Here is a 16,414-nt window from a genome sequence, read left to right as displayed (position 1 = left end):
AACTATGAACTTAATTTATTTTTCCACCATCGCTACAACTGCTCAGGCTTCAGAGACTCTCCGCCTCCTGTACATCACCTACAGGCATTCAAATTTTGAAATCTATTAAAACTGTTTTATCAATTAAAATAAAAAATGTTTTGATGGTGATTTATTAATTAAATTAGGCAACATATGCTGTAACTTTGATGAAATGTTATGATGCAGTTGTTTACTGTTTCAAAACCACTTCAGGGTTCATCCGAATGAATCCTGGCGCAGGAATTCAATAAATAATGTAAATCAAATCTTTCTCTCTTTTTGCTGTTTTGTTTTGTTTTGTCTTGTTTTGTTTTGTTTTGTTTTAATCGGAACTGAAGGCAGAAAGGCATGTCTTCTTGCTCCATACTGGACCCAAGAACTCTTTTGTGGCCAAAGGTGATAGAAGGTGCCTTTAGCTACTGGCGCTGCCATGAGGGCCCCTCTAGGCCTGATTTTATTATTCATTCACTCCATTTATATCCCACCTATTTTCTCCGAGGAGCTCAAAGTGGTATATATGGTTCTCCCCCTCCTCATTCCTGCATTGCAGGGGGTGGAACTAGATGACCCTGGGATCCCTTCCAGCTCTACAATTCAAACTACAAGAAAGAAGATTCCACCTAAACATTAGGAAGAACCTCCTGACAGTGAGAGCTGTTCGGCAGTGGAATTTGCTACCAAGGAGTGTGGTGGAGTCTCCTTCTTTGGAGGTCTTTAAGCGGAGGCTTGACAGCCATCTGTCAGGAATGCTTTGATGGTGTTTCTTGCTTGGCAGGGGGTTGGACTGGATGGCCCTTGTGGTCTCTTCCAACTCTATGATTCTATGAATTCTATTATTCTATAATTTAATCCCCACAACAACCTTGTGGGGAAGATTTGGCTGAGAGGCAGTGACTGGTTCATGGCCAAGTGGGGATTTGAACCCTGGGCTTTCTCAGGTCCCATTCTGACTCCTCTGTTTACTCTCCAAGGGCTGTGTAGCTCAAACTACTTTGAGATTGCAAGCGTTTTAATGATTTGAGTAATACTCCAAGCACCTCTAATACTTCCCTGTGCATCCAAAGCCACCCAACAAAATTTGCCATCAAGACTTAATGTTTTAAGACTTGGCACATATCTATTTACTGCATTTCAGGTGGGTTTACCTCTGTCAGCAACGTGACTACTCTGCAAGACGTCAGAATGGTGCAGTTCCATTACCAAAAGGTAACTTCAGTGTGTGGGTATGCCCCCTCACCATTTTACACTCACAACAACTCTGTGAATGAGGTTAGGCAGAGAGATGGTGACAGGCCCAAGGTCACCCGGTGAGCTTAATAGCCAAGGCGAGATTTGAACCTTGGTCTCCCAGGCCCCACTCTGACACTCTAACCACTACACTTCAGTTTTAGTCTTGTTTTAAATGCATTTGTTTTGGGGTATGTGCATGTGTGTTTTAAACTGTTTTTAATTATATCATATGTAAATTGCCTTGAGACAGTGGTTTAGAAGGTGATCAATAAATTAATAATAATAATCGGGATCAGGTGAAGTCCCGTTCTCCACACTGCATTTTAAGAAGGGCATTGATAACTAGAATGTGCCTTCTCGCCTTTGTTTTGGTTTCTGTCCCCTGTTGGAGGCAGTGTACCGGAACAGATGGACTCTTGGTCTGATCCAGCACAGACAGTTATTACGTGCCAGAGTCAAATTTGTTGTTGTTCAGTCGTTCAGTCGTGTCCGACTCTTCGTGACCCCATGACCAGAGCACGCCAGGCACACCTATCCTTCACTGCCTCTCGCAGTTTGGCCAAACACATGTTAGTAGTTTCGAGAACACTGTCCAACCATCTCATCCTCTGTTGTCACCTTCTCCTTGTGCCCTCCATCTTTCCCAACATCAGGGTCTTTTCTAGGGAGTCTTCTCTTCTCATGAGGTGGCCAAAGTACTGGAGCCTCAACTTCAGGATCTGTCCTTCTAGTGAGCACTCAGGGCTGATTTCTTTGAGAATGGATAGGTTTGATCTTCTTGCAGTCCATGGGACTCTCAAGAGTCTCCTCCAGCACCATAATTCAAAAGCATCAATTCTACGGCGATCAGCCTTCTTTATGGTCCAGCTCTCACTTCCGTACATTACTACTGGGAAAACCATAGCTTTAACTATACGGACCTTTGTCGGCAAGGTGATGTCTTTGCTTTTTAAGATGCTGTCTAGGTTTGTCATTGCTTTTCTCCCAATTTCGTGACTGCTGTCACCATCTGCAGTGATCATGGAACCCAAGAAAGTGAAATCTCTCACAGCGTCAAATGGCTATTTCTGGATCCTCTTTCCACAGCGCAAGAGGAAGGTGCAACGGTGCTGCATTTGCTTCGTGGAAGTCCTCAGCGGATTCCTCCTCTTGTTGCTGGTAGCGACTGTCTTCACTCTCCTGCGCTGCTTTCTAGGTAAGGCCCCTTCCTTTATCTGTGCCTGCTTTGAATGAGAGCGTAACATCGATTTACAGGTACTTGTATGCTGCCTTTCCTTAACTGGGAGGGGAGGGAGCCTAAACTGGTTCCATTAATAATGTGGACATGTCCCCACCCCAACAGAGTTCTCCGATCTTACATTAGCAAACACTGTGAGTAAGGCAGAGCTCTTGAAGAAGTCAACCACACCTACGAAAGGCCTCGCGTTTCTCAGGACTGCTCCTCACACCTCAACCGTGAATGAGATCATTTCCCAGCAGCCCACAGTACCCATGAAGTTGGTGTCACCTCAGGCCTCATCTCAGACCAAGATGGTTTCTCCTCCGTCAACCACTGCAAAGTCCAATCCAGAGACTTCATTGCCGCCATTAATTTCAGTGATGCAAAGTAGTTCGCCACAGCAGCCCGCCTTAAGCACGAAACTGAGGTCCACTCAGCTGGACCTGCTCATACAATGGATGCCTCCACAGCAGCTTACCTTGGCTGCAGAACCATCGCCTCAGCCAACCACGACTACAAAACTGGAATCTCCTCACCAGCTAACTTCGGATGTGAAGCCGGTGATGCCTCAACATAGCCCCTCAGCAATGGAGGAGTCTCCTGGAAAACCAGTAACCCCAGCCACCAAGTGGCCTTCTCCTACCCAGCTAAGTTCGGCCACAAAACAGAAGTTTGTAACTCGTCCAACTGCAACTGTGCAGCCGATGCCGCAGCACCTAACCAAAACTGCAACCTCAGCTTCTCCGCTGTGGTTAGCTGCTGCCACAAAGCTCAGATCTCCTCAGATCTCCTCAGCCATGACATCTTCTCCACCACAGCTAACCCAATTCACCAGTCTGCCATCTCTGCAGCAGCTGACCACAGCCATGAAAGGAACAACTTCCACCATGAAATCCATTTTTTTACTTCAGTTGATGACAAGCTACGGAGTCTCGACTTTGGAAAGTTCCAGCAGTGAGGCCACAAAGCTGGAATATACGGTAAGCATAAGGTTTCACTATCCATTGTGTGTACTAAATGTGAAATGAAATCTATGAACCGTGTCAAATTTTAGCCTGCTGTTCAAACGTTGGATGTCAGTTTTTTCAAATCTGAAATTGAATTTGTGAACGTTTAACCTTAACGATAACCATAAACTTGATTTTCAGAGGTATTGACAACTGTCAATAGTCAGTGACAAGGAAATATCAGATTGTCAAATTCAGCATACTGTATTTTGATGTCAGACTAGTCAAGAAATATCCACATATTCAGATACGTCCAGTATCATTGGATGCCAAAGACCAGCATCAAATGTTTCGTTATTATTTGGGAAATGCACAAATATTCAGGGGCTTTCAATATAGTATTGTGGTTATTCAGGAAATATCCAAATATTCGGAGGATGTCTGGTGAATATCCTACACTGAAATTGACAGGGGAGAAGGGCAAGGAACATGGGGAGCAAATTCTTTCAGTCCCAGAGTATGACCACTATCCTAATGAATCTCTAATAAGTTTCTCCCCTCATCTCATGGTGTGTCATAAAAGCTTCTGCTTCCTCCCTTGTTGTATTTGTGGCTTGACTGGCTAGCTTGAATCAGTTTGACCCGTTTGCGCTGGCAAACGTGCCCCCAGTTTACACTTACAATGACGGCATGCAGAGCAGCCTCACAAGTCTGCTTGTTCATCCACCTGGTTCAGGATTTCCCACTCTGAGACTGACACCGGTCCCACAGGGCCGCAGGCAGAAAACAGCCGTTCTTCATCACCCGCTTTGAAACTGAGATATTTTAACCAGGGGTCTCCAACCATTTTTGGACTAGTGGGCACATTTCAAATGTTGAGAGTGTGCTGGGGATGCACGTCACAAAATGGCTGCCAGGGAGGGGGCATGGCATAACACAAAATGGCTGCCATGGGGAGCATGGTGTTAGAGAGCTAACCACTCCAATGTCCTCATGCTTACCATAGGAAGTAACTATGTCCTGCTCGTCTTGGTTGTGGAGACCACACACACACACACACACATTGTTGTGATGCTGCTTTCTAATAACAACAGAGAGCATTTCTCAGTACCAGGAAAAATATACGAGATAGCCGCACCACTCTCGTTTGGGAGGAATAACTTAAAAGGTACCTGTACGTTTTGCCCCATAACTGTCTTTCTAGGAGGGCTAGTGACTTACTTTTTACAGAAAGCTCAGAGTCTGGGGTACGTACCCAGGGGCACCACTAAATGTCTTCACAGGCACCATGACACCCATAGACCCCGGGATGGCACCCCCTGCTTTTAGCTGATACTAGGGATTGAATGAGGGACTGGCTGCATGGTAAGCTGAACTCTGGCCTCTTCCTGACTTGGCTTATCTGTAGATTGAGTTGATATGCAGATGGAATACTGGTACATCTCTAGTTGAATACCATTATCAGCTTCTGCTCATTTCCCAAGCTTCTCTGCCTATCCAGGATTTCCTGTATTCATTCCAAGAACATCCGCATGCCACGTTAGTTGGATAACTAAGCCCTTAATTTGGGCCAACAGATCTACAGTAATCAGAATTTGAACCCATAACTCAGGCCAACAGAGATGCTTCAACGGTTCTAAATCAAGGCATGAGAACCTCTTCCAAGTGGGTCAGTTGGCAAAGCAAGCAGGGTGAGCACCTGCTGCCCCTGTGGGACAAAAGGATGTATCTAGCATGTGCACAAGCTAGCAGGGCTGATCATAAGAGCGTAAGAAGACCTTCCTGGATTGGACCAATGGCCCTTCCAGGTCAGCTTCCTGTACTCCTTTTAGTATACATCCGAAGACAGCCCTGTATTGGGAAGTTTTTAGTGTCTGGTGTTTGATTATGTTTTTATATGTGCTGGAAGCCACCCAGAGTGGCTTGGGCAACCCAGCCAGATGGGCGGGGTATAAATAAAATAATAATAATAATAATAATAATAATAATAATAATAATTATTATTATTATTATTATTATTATTATTATTATTATTATTGATGTTGCCTGGTGATTCAGGGCAGCCCTGAACAAATGGTGGTTTGCCAACAGCTGCATTCACCGCTAGCGGTGCTAAAAACTACGGCAAGCTATCTCCCTAGCAGGTTTGGGGATCACCGCTGGTTGGGGTGCAGGTCAAATAAATGTGCCCCTGCCTCCCTTGTTCTCTTAGATTGAGGCAGATGGCTAGGGCAGCTTAGAAGAGCCCTTGTGCAAATGCACATGTGTGCAACAGTAGAGGCCTGGCTGGAAAGCTTAACGCCTGCTGCCGCTACATGGGAGACAGATTGAAGAAGAGGAAATGCGAATTGGCCCTGCCCTGTAGCTTGACCAATCGCGGCTAGGAGCTAGGTGGAGTCTGAGATCTTTTAAAAAGTATAGACTTGCACATGCTGGCCAGCTTCCATTTTGACTTGAAATGTTCGTTTTGGGCTTCTCAGAAGTACACAAAGGCAAGAAACAGGTGAAGGGGGGGAGTGCTGGCCCACATTGGCACCCACCTGAGAGCCACCGGAACTGTGCTCCTGTGTGCTCTAGCGGAAAAAAGCACTGGCTGTAATAATAATAATAATAATAATAATAATAATAATAATAATAATAATAATTTATTATTTGTACCCCGCCCATCTGGCTGGGTCTCCCCAGCCACTCTGGGCGGCTTCCATCAAATATTAAAATACATTTAAAATATCACAGTTAAAAAACTTCCCTAAACAGGGAATACTGAAATACTGTATGCAGTGTTTCAAATGTGGTTGTGCCAAAGTTTAGCATAACAGCAATGTGAGATCGGCAGTTTTATTTTCTGTTCCTTTACTAATGATCCCTATCATGGAATTTGCCTTTTCAAAATCTGACCCGCACAGGGTCAATATCTTCGTTGAGCCATCACCATGACCCCAAGGTCTTCTTCCTTGTCCGTCACCCCTCGAGCAGCTGTGTGAAATCATGTTACATCACTTTACTGCCTCCAGAAGATGTCCCTGCCACCTCCCATTTTCTTTTTCTTTTTTATTAAAAATTTATAAAGTTTTTACAATTTAAAGCACAAAACATTACATGGTTAATTTTTTTCATACTCCCCCCTCTCTCACCAAGGGGAGCAAATATCCAAGCCCCACTCTCACAAGAGCACATACAATACCATTTCAAATTTAACCAATTAACTTGCATAAATCATTGCTTAGAACTGGCCCTTTTCCTGGGCCAGCCATTCTTCCTCTTCTTAATTTCTTCATTGATTGACTTCCTCTGATCCCCCCCCCCCGTTGAATTTAAAGTCACACCTAATTCCCAGTTTTCCAATCATCATCTATTCTATTTTTACCCACAATAACTTTCATCCTTATCACTTTTAAACATATTTATACATCAAACTTAATTACTTATAAATTTTACTCAACCTTGGCCTCTAAATACTTCTGAACTCTTCGAAGACCTTTATCAGATCTTAAATATTCAAATAAATTTTATAAAGCTAAACTTTCCCTTTTTCTACCCCCTTCCCTCCCTCTGGTCTCAAAAATTTTGGCTAATAGTTTTTAACATTTTCCATTACCGCAGTGTCCATATCCATCTGTCAAAACCATATAAAGAGAAAGATACCAAAAAGCATGTCCATTTTTTTAACCCACTCCAACCCTGTCAAAACCCTGAACCCAAGAGTCAAAGCAAATTGGCTTCTGTTTCTGTCTTGTCTCATGCAGCATTGTAGCATTCTCATAGCAAAATGCATCCCCAAATGGTTGCATCTCTTTTCCTTTCTTCTGCAATATGACTTTCCCATTGTCAATACCATTTAGCAAGCAGACTCCGGTTGGTTTTTCATCTTGGATTCTCTCTTCTTCCCTATGCTCTTGTATTGTAGCCTTAAAACTTTCGCTATCAGTCTCTAGTCCACGTTTCTGCAAAGCCAAATTCATACATCTCACAACCTGATCCATCTGCTCCACTTTCCCTGCCATCTGTTGCAAAAGTTCCAAAGTCTTTGTCTGAAATTCCACCGACCATTTTCCTTTAGTCATATGCACTCTATGTGGGGCTACCTTTGAAGGTGACCCGGAAACTGCAATTAATCCAGAATGCGGCAGCTAGACTGGTGACTGGGAGTGGCTGCCGGGACCACATAACACCAGTCATGAGAGATCTACATTGGCTCCCAGTACATTTCCGAGCACAATTCAAAGTGTTGGTGCTGACCTTTAAAGCCCTAAACGGCCTCGGTCCTGTATACCTGAAGTAGCGTCTCCACCCCCATCATTCAGCCCGGACACTGAGATCCAGCACCGAGGGCCTTCTGTCGGTTCCCTCACTGCGAGAAGCAAAGCTACAGGGAACCAGGCAGAGGGCCTTCTCGGTAGTGGCGCCTGCCCTGTGTAATGCCCTCCCATCACAGGTCAAGGAGATAAACAACTACCTGACATTCAGAAAATACCTGAAGGCAGCCCTTTTTAGGGAAGTTTTTAATGTGTGATATTTTTGTATTTGATTTTTGTTGGAAGCCGCCCAGAGTGGCTGGGGAAATCCAGCCAGATGGGCGGGGTACAAATTATTATTATTATTATTATTATTATTATTATTATTATTATTATTCAAGGTCAAAAAACAGCTTTGCAGTCAAAACAGGTTTCATTTTGCTGCGTTACGCAGCCATTTTAACTTTGTTCTTGCCAAGCCTTTCGAGACCTCCAGAAAGAAAGAGTAATATTTTTTTCAAAAGTTAGTTCCAATCGAAATAAATCCAAAATCCATCTCCCCCTTTCCTGGGCGAACAGTTTCAGAAGTCTTCTTTGTTTCAAGAATTTAGCAACTGCCTGGGATAGAATGTTACACTGTTTCCTTCTGTTTCAACTATCAGGGACCGACCTCCGTTTTTGAAGTCCCTTCCAAGCCTATTTTTTTTAAAAAAAGTCTTTTTCCTTATTAAATTGGTACTTACAGAGTCCAAATAGGTTCCAAATCTTGGAGAAATTGAGCGCTCTCTCTGCCAGCAGCCACTACTTCTCGCTGCGGGGGTAGTGTTTAATACACAGTACCCGTGCCTTCAACCCCGCTCGCTCCGGCAGCCCTTACTAGAGTAGGGGAGGCGCGCTGGGTAACCCGCCGGATCCCACATCTCCAGGACGCTCTTCCTGGAGTTTTTCTGGGGGGTCGCAGCGCAGTTGTGACTCCCCCTTCCCCCACAGTGACAGAGAAACCTCAGAGCTGAAGTTTCTCCCGACTGTGCAGAATGGCGCCCAACCGGAAGTCGGGCGCCATCTCCCATTTTCAACTGGGAGAGACCCCTCCTTGAACTCCTGGAGAGACGCTGCCAGTCAGAGAGGACAACACTGAGCTAGATGGGTCAGTAGTCTGACTAAGGCCATTTCCTGTTTTGCATGCTTTACATCATTTATGCAAGTTATGATGCCTGAAGAGCCTTGTGGCTCACAGCAGAATGACATGTTTCACAGCCAGTGCATGGCCACCCATAAAAGCAACAGCCCAGTCATTTTTCCTCCCCCCCTGCTCCCCCCCCAGCTATTTTGTGAAACACCTGGTGTGATGTCATTGAGTCACCAGTGGCATTGCCTCCCATTACCATTCATGGAGGAGAGGGCTGTTAATGGCTGCTAGCCACGATGGCTATGCTCTGCTATAGTCAGAGGCAGAAATGCTTCTGAGTACCACTTGCTGGAAACCACAGGAGGGGAGAGAGCTCTTGTGCTCAGGTCCTGCTCATGGGCTTCCCAGCAGCAGAGGCATCTGGTCGGCCACTGTGAGAACAGGATGCTGGACCAGATGGGCCTTTGGCCTTGATCCAGCACTCAGGTTCCCAAACCCTCCAACTATCCCTATTTTCCTGGGACAGTCCTGGATTTACAGAAGCAACCCCAGTTTCTGATTTGATCCCAGAATGTCCTGCTTTTCCTTAGGACGTCCCTATTTTCATTGCAGAAATGTTGGGGGGGCATGGAGTTATGCAGTCCCTGAGCCAAGAAGATAAGTAACTATACAACCTTTAGAAGACATCTGAAGTTTTTTAACGTTTAATGTTTTATTATGTTTTTATATATGTTGGAAGCTGCCTAAAGTGTCTGGGGCAATCCAGTCAGAGGGGTGGAGTATAAATAAAATAATAATTATAATTGTTCTTATGGAAGAGTACGTCCCTATTTTCATTGGAGAAATGTTGGTGGGCGTGGGTCCTCTTACGTTCTAGATCAGGCACCCCCAAACTTGGTCCTCCAGATGTTTTGGGACTACAACTCCCATCACCCCTAGCTAACAGGACCAGTGGTCATGGATGATGGGAATTGTAGTCCCAAAACAGCTGGAGGGCCAAGTTTCAGGGTGCCTGTTCTAGATCCTTAGTGGGAGGCATAAGATGCCTCTCAGTAATAATTGCTGGTTAATCACATGCAATTGCACTCAGGCACTGCTTATGGCAGGCTTCCTCAAACTCGGCCCTCCAGATGTTTTTGGCTTAGAACTCCCATGATCCCTAGCTAGCGGGACCAGTGGTCAGGGATGATGGGAACTGTAGGCACCACTAAGCCCTATGGGAAAGACGGCTCTGAAACCAAGTGAGGGTAGCCAATGGGTCTCAAACACTCAGCGAGTTAAGGAATTCCCCTGCATGCAAAGACAGGCTCCGGCAGATGCAGCGGACTAGACCAAGAGTGGGTCCAGTGGTCAAGAAAGCGTTTCTTCACGTGCTGTAAAGGGAAGTGAAGGGCACCTGGGAGGAGAGCCCATCTAGGAGAAGCAAGATGGCGGCTAAGGAGGAACAGCCCCACGCTGCTCCCTGATGTTACAGATAAGCTATAGCCTAATATTACTTGTTTTATTGTTTTAATTGCCCTCTATGTCTTTTTATGTCTTTCCCAAACGTCTTTAGCGTTTGAATAGTTTTAGTTGACTCCGATCAAAACATCTCAAAACATCTGGAGGGCCGAGTTTGAGGAAGCCTGGCTTATGGGTTTTGCATTGATACATCTGGTTGGCCGCCATGAGAACAGGATGCAGAGCTAGAAGGGCCATTGGCCTGATCCAGCTGGCTCTTCTTATGCCGCTAACAGCTGTTGGAAGTGGACTGGAGAAAATGCAGTGACATCACAGCACCCGTTTGCATTGCCCCATGTGAAGGTGCAGAGCAGAGGTGATGAGCACCCTCCTTTTCCTCCTGCACAAACAGAAAATTAAATTAAAACGAGAGCTTTCCTTGTTGCCAAGAGAGGCTGCTGCTTTTCTCCTTTGCCAGGTCCTATGACCGCATCTCTGATGCATTGCTAACTACACTCACGTTTCAGCTGACATACCAGCAGAACAACAAGGCAAGATAGCAATCTCACCCTTAAAGACTTTTGCTTATTAGCAGCTTGGTGACAACCAAGGAATTTTATCTCTTGATGTGATGCATCTTCCTGGGGGATGTGGCAAATGCAGGGCATTGATAGAATCATTTGGAGAAATGTGACCTCCACAACCCTTGGCTGTGGGTGCGCAACATCCTTTTTACAACAGGCTGCAATGTTATCAGCAGCACCATTCTGCTTCCTGCTGTTGCTTGGGCAAGCTGCATCGCATGCAGAAGGGCCTAGGTTTAACCCCCAGCATCTTTAGATAGGACTGGGGAAAGCTTCCAGCCCCCAACTCTTGAGAGCCACTGCCAGGCAGTGTGAACATTACTGAGCAAAAGAGGTTTGTGGTCTGACTTGGTGTAAGTCAGTGCCCTGGGTTCTAGTCACCTCGCCTCAGAAAAGGATATTGAGGACATGAAAAATGGTTCAGAAAAGGGCAACCGAAATGATCGGGGAGAGAGAATGACTCCCTCATGATGAGGAAAGGTTGCAGCCATTGGGACTTTTTAGTTTAGGCGAAAGGTGAGTAAAAAGTGACATGATAGAAGTTTATAAAATTATGCAAGGCATGGAGGAAGTGAACAGAGAGAATGTTTTCTCCTTCTCACCTAACTCTAGAACTTGTGGAAATCCAATGGAGCTGAAGGTTAGGAGATTCGGGACAGATAAAATAAATTCCTTCCTGCAGCACAGAATTAGACTGTGGAACTCCCTTCCACAGGAGGCAGTGATGGCCACCAACTTGGTCAACTTTAAAGGAGCTTTAGTCAAATTCCTCAAGGAGAGCTCTATTGATGGCTACTAGTCGTGATGGCTATGCTCTGCCTCCTCTACAGCAGCAGGAAGCAATGCTTCTGAATACCAGTTGCTGGAAGCCACAGGAGGAGAGAGGGCTCTTGTGCTCAGGGTCCTGCTTGTGGGTTTCCCAGAAGAGGCATCTGGGTTGGCCACTGTGAGAACAGGGTGTTCTGTGAGCCGCCCTGAGACCTCTGGGTATAGGGCAGAATATAGATTCAATAAATGAATGAATGAATGTTGGACTAGATATGCAACTGACCTGACCCAGCGGGCTCTTCTTATGCTCCTTGCCTGCAATCAAAAACACAAATTGTTTTAGTCACTTGGTTATTAACTTTGGAGGCAGCTGTATTAAGGGCACAAGAACATCCTTATTTTCATTGATGAGCCGACAAGGGTTGTCAGGTGCCACTCCTCAACCTTTCAAATTAAAGGTTAGCCAACCTCGGCATGGCACAGATCACATGAATCTAACAATATTGTTTTAATGATGGCCTCTTCATCATTGCAAATTGGTCACTAATGCTGCATGGCTCTCTGTGACCTTTATTACCCTATCCAGCATTTTCAGTTTCCAGGGAAGTGATGACAGGACTGTTAGCAGAACAACATGTAATTATGTTTTCTTCTAAATATATTTGCTCTTTCTCTGACTCAGCTTTAACAACAGATCCAGTGCTTTTTTTTCTGGGGGTACCCAAGGGTATGCAGTGCCGGAACCGAAAAGCACTGAACAGATCCACCTTTTTGAAACTGAAGGTTTTAGCACTTATGATAGTGCCTTTGCAGCCAATGTGGACAAACTCCTTTGGTTTTCTGCTTATACTGGGAATGGTTCAACAAATTCCCAAACACAACTGCTGGTGGTGCCCCCTTATACTCAGACCCTTGGGTCCATCTAGCTTAGTATTGTCTACACTGACTGGCAGCAAGGGTTCTCCAGGGTTTCAGAGAGGAAGTCTCTCCCAGATGCCATTGGGGATCAAAGCTGGGACCTTCTGCATGCAAAGCAGAAGCTCTGCTATTGAGCTACAGCATTTTGCGTAAATATAAGCTAAGATTCCAGTCCTCATGGTTCTGAACAATGGGCTGGTTTAAACAGAAGCAATCTGCCTGATGCCAAGTCAGACCATTGGTGCATCTCAGTAAGGAGATACCAGATCCTTTCTATTTAGCCACCCTAGAAAGGCCATTGGCTGTACAAAGGGAAGGCCGTGAGCACCAGCTTGGAGCAAGTCAGGAGCTGGGAACCAGCACTGAGCACCAAAGAGCAATCTGAACCAGAGCACACCAAAAGGCAGGACTGAGAACGAGCCTGGAGTCTGGACCAACCAGTAAAACTAGAAACACAACACACGTTGGGCCACGTTACCCAAGCAAAGCTTCACTGATGACAGGAAACCCACATTTAATATTTCAAGCTTCTGTGGGTGGAGCCAACCATTAGCCTGGGCGGAGTCAATCTGGAGGGGTGGGGTTCTTCACTAAGAAGCTGCCGTGATACAACTGACCACATGGGGCAGCAGCCAGCCGGCCTTGGAGTCATAGACTCTGATCTGACCTGGTGGATTGAGCAATTTCCGAAAGGCACTCTGCACATGCTCGCAGACCTCACCTTTCATCTTATTTCACAATCTTCAGGCGGCAGGCCCAAGAACATTTGTGGCCCCTGATTCCAAAGCAGCATCTCTCATGTTTCACTCCAAACCAGAAACCGACAGTGGGACAGTGAAAATTTCACTGAGGCTGACTTGAAAGCATTTGTTCTATTCCACTGCAAAGACCTGCCTTTGACCGTAATAAAGATTGATTTGATTTGATTTGATTTGACCTGCAGTCTGCAAAACTCCTAGAGTAGCAAACATGGTTCTTGAAAAACAGGCGTGTGTGCAGCCTTGTGCTATGCTTTTGGAAGTTTGCATATTTATATTTATTTATTATTTAGTTTAGAAAGAGCCTTTGTACCCAGCTCTTCAACCAAGAAGGCTCCCGGGGTAGCTTACATACCATAAATTAAAGCAAGACGAGGGCTAATGAAAAATGTGGGCCAACAACATCAGGAGAGCACTAACTTGGCAAAGGCTGGCTGAGGGCCTAGGCTAATCTGCCACAAACAAATTTGAAAGGCTTGTTATTGCCGGGTTCCCTTGCCGGAGCAAAGGGAGTCTGTCGATTCCATGTGTGTTCTGACAGATGATGTCATTGCTGCTGGTCTGTAGAGTTCTGCTCTTCCCCGTGACATAATTGCCTTAGGCAAAGTTACTTGTGACTGTTCTGTTTCATGAATTGACACCCCTTTAATGTTGCAACGAACTGTTCTGCTACCGGCAATTCACTGCAGTGGCCACCCGATCCTGACTCGTGGTGATGCTAAATTGATATTTCCTTTTCCTATGATTAGGCTACAGGTGAGCTCTTCCCTAGGGAGAAAGAAGGGGAATCCCCTCTTATGCAAACAGCCTAACCCAATTTTCAGGTCCATAAAACCTCAGGGAGGCAAGGTATGTAAGATAGCAAAAATGAAAGGTGAAAGGCAGAGGCCAAATGAGGATGTTTGGTTTATGCGAGTGTTACATACTGTGTATGTGACTGAATACACAAAAGCGACGCCTTTGTCCTGGATCTTAGGCATGTCAATAAAAAAAAATGCATTTCTTTGGCAAACCTCAACAACTTTGGGGTTTGTCTGTGAAAGCCTCAGCAACTTCCAGCGTGCCCTGGTTTTTCCTTTTTGAAATATGGCAACCATATACTAGGATTACCGTGACCAAGGCCATACAGTGGTACCTCGGGTTACAGACGCTTCAGGTTACAGACTCCGCTAACCCAGAAATAACGCTTCAAGAACTTTGCTTCAGGTTAAGAACAGAAATCGTGCTCTGGCGGCGCAGCAGCAGCGGGAGGTCCCATTAGCTAAAGTGGTGCTTCAGGTTAAGAACAGTTTCAGGTTAAGAACAGACCTCCGGAATGAATTAAGTACATAACCAGAGGTACCACTCTGATTGGCACAGCTGGAAGAACTGCACCGGGGCCTATGTGTGTGCTTGTTTTCTGCTGCTCCAGAGGGCAGAACCCAAACCAATGGCTTCAAGTGAGAAGAAAGGAGATTCTGCCTAAATGGAACACCTGTCTGGGGTTCTTGAGCTGCAATTCCTGAATTGTAGAGGGTTGGACTAGATGACTATTGGGGCCCCTTCTGGCTTTGCAATTCTATGATTCTATAAGCCAGACCAGCCGCTTCATGGATGAGCATGGCCTTATTACGAACCGATCTGGCATTCAGCAACAGCACCACCAAACCAGAGGGCTTGGCAGATAAGCTCCCAGTACCTTCTCAAGGAGTGGGAGGGCTGGAACAAGACACAGAGACCAAATATCTATGCCTCTACCGCAGATGCAGGAATGTCTTGCATAATCGTGCATGCAGGAGGCTGCTTCCCCCCCACCCCTCAGTTGGTCATGCCTGAGGTGCAGCCTTCTTCAGAAGCTGGCAGGCTTATAATTAATTTGGATTATTCTACTCCTGGCGAGGAAATGCCGTCTTTACACATGTAATACCTTATATAAAGACTAAGCACAGGTGCTTTAATTCCACTGTGATTTCCTTTCCTTTCTTTAGAGCCCAAAGAAAGGAGTAAGAGGATAAGATACCATCTCATTATTATTATTATTTTTTAAGGAAATAAATAGCTTGCTTTGTAAAGGGACAGATGTGAGCAGGAATTAGAATCCTTGTGGGACCTGATAAACTAGAACAATAACTAGTTTGTTTTCGGAATGAACTTCCCAATAACTCCCACCATCCCCTTGACCACTGGCATTCCTGGCACTGGGGCCGATGGGAGTTGCTCTAACCACTACACCACATAGGTGAGGGTAGGTTGACGTGAAAGAAGGTGCCTCCCCAAGTTTGCTGGTCTACAGAGGATAAGATGCAGTGCCCCTGAGCATATGTGGAGTGCCCTTTTCCTCAACAGAGAGTAATTGCAGCCACTGCCCCTCCCTTTAATGTATGAGACAAGAAGAGTAAGGCCTTATTATCCTGGTGTTTCTGCCACTTTAACCGCTGTCCATTGATGAGCTTGCCAGATGCCAAGGATGGCAGAGCTCCCCCGCCTTTGATGGTCGTGTGGAAGAGGATTCCAAGAGCAAGAGAACAAGAACTTCCACTGACATTGGCCGTAACTTTTAAGAACTTATTTTGAGCTTGCTTTCCTCCTTCACCCTCCTGTTCGTTTTTTCCTCTCGTGCCCTGCCTTTTTCAGATTGTGAACCTGCAGGCAGGGACTGCCTTAGAACTGATTCATGTCAGACCTTTTCAACTTTTCAACACTGTCAATAGATTCTTTATCTCCTAGGATTTATGAAATTGGTCGTAAAAACCTCAACACAGTTTGCAAAAAATAATAAATAAAATTATTAATAAAAAATCAGCCCTGGGTGCTCACTAGAAGCACAGATCCTGAAGCTGAGGCTCCAATACTTTGGCCACCTCATGGGAAGAGAAGACTCCCTGGAAAAGACCCTGATGTTGGGAAAGATGGAGGGCACAAGGAGAAGGGGACGACAGAGGATGAGATGGTTGGACAGTGTTCTCGAAGCTACTAACATGAGTTTGGCCAAACTGCGGGAGGCAGTGAAGGATAGGCATGCCTGGCGTGCTCTGGTCCATGGGGTCACGAAGAGTCGGACAAGACTAAACAACAACAATAAAAAACCAAAACATTCAGAAAACCAAAACCAGCAATAGACTAAAAAGAAGTTGGCATACTAGATGTCTGGGTAGGCCTGCCTAAACAAAACAGGCACCGAAAAGA

General features: G+C 45.4%; 1 protein-coding gene across 1 annotated transcript in view; it reads left to right on the top strand.

The window, feature by feature from the left end:
- Positions 1–1,083: 1,083 nt before the first annotated feature.
- The window catches only part of LOC117060357 (serine proteinase stubble-like), a 31,382-nt gene continuing 16,051 nt past the window's right edge, over positions 1,084–16,414 (top strand). The window contains exons 1-3 of the mRNA XM_033172574.1: positions 1,084–1,227; positions 2,338–2,446; positions 2,594–3,450. Coding sequence (XP_033028465.1) covers positions 1,204–1,227; positions 2,338–2,446; positions 2,594–3,450 — 990 coding nt within the window. The 5' untranslated portion in view covers positions 1,084–1,203. The remainder of the gene's footprint in view (positions 1,228–2,337; positions 2,447–2,593; positions 3,451–16,414) is intronic.

Source organism: Lacerta agilis, chromosome 15, assembly GCF_009819535.1.
Source record: "Lacerta agilis isolate rLacAgi1 chromosome 15, rLacAgi1.pri, whole genome shotgun sequence".
Lineage (NCBI taxonomy): Eukaryota > Metazoa > Chordata > Lepidosauria > Squamata > Lacertidae > Lacerta > Lacerta agilis.
This window is presented reverse-complemented; position numbering and strand designations above follow the sequence as displayed.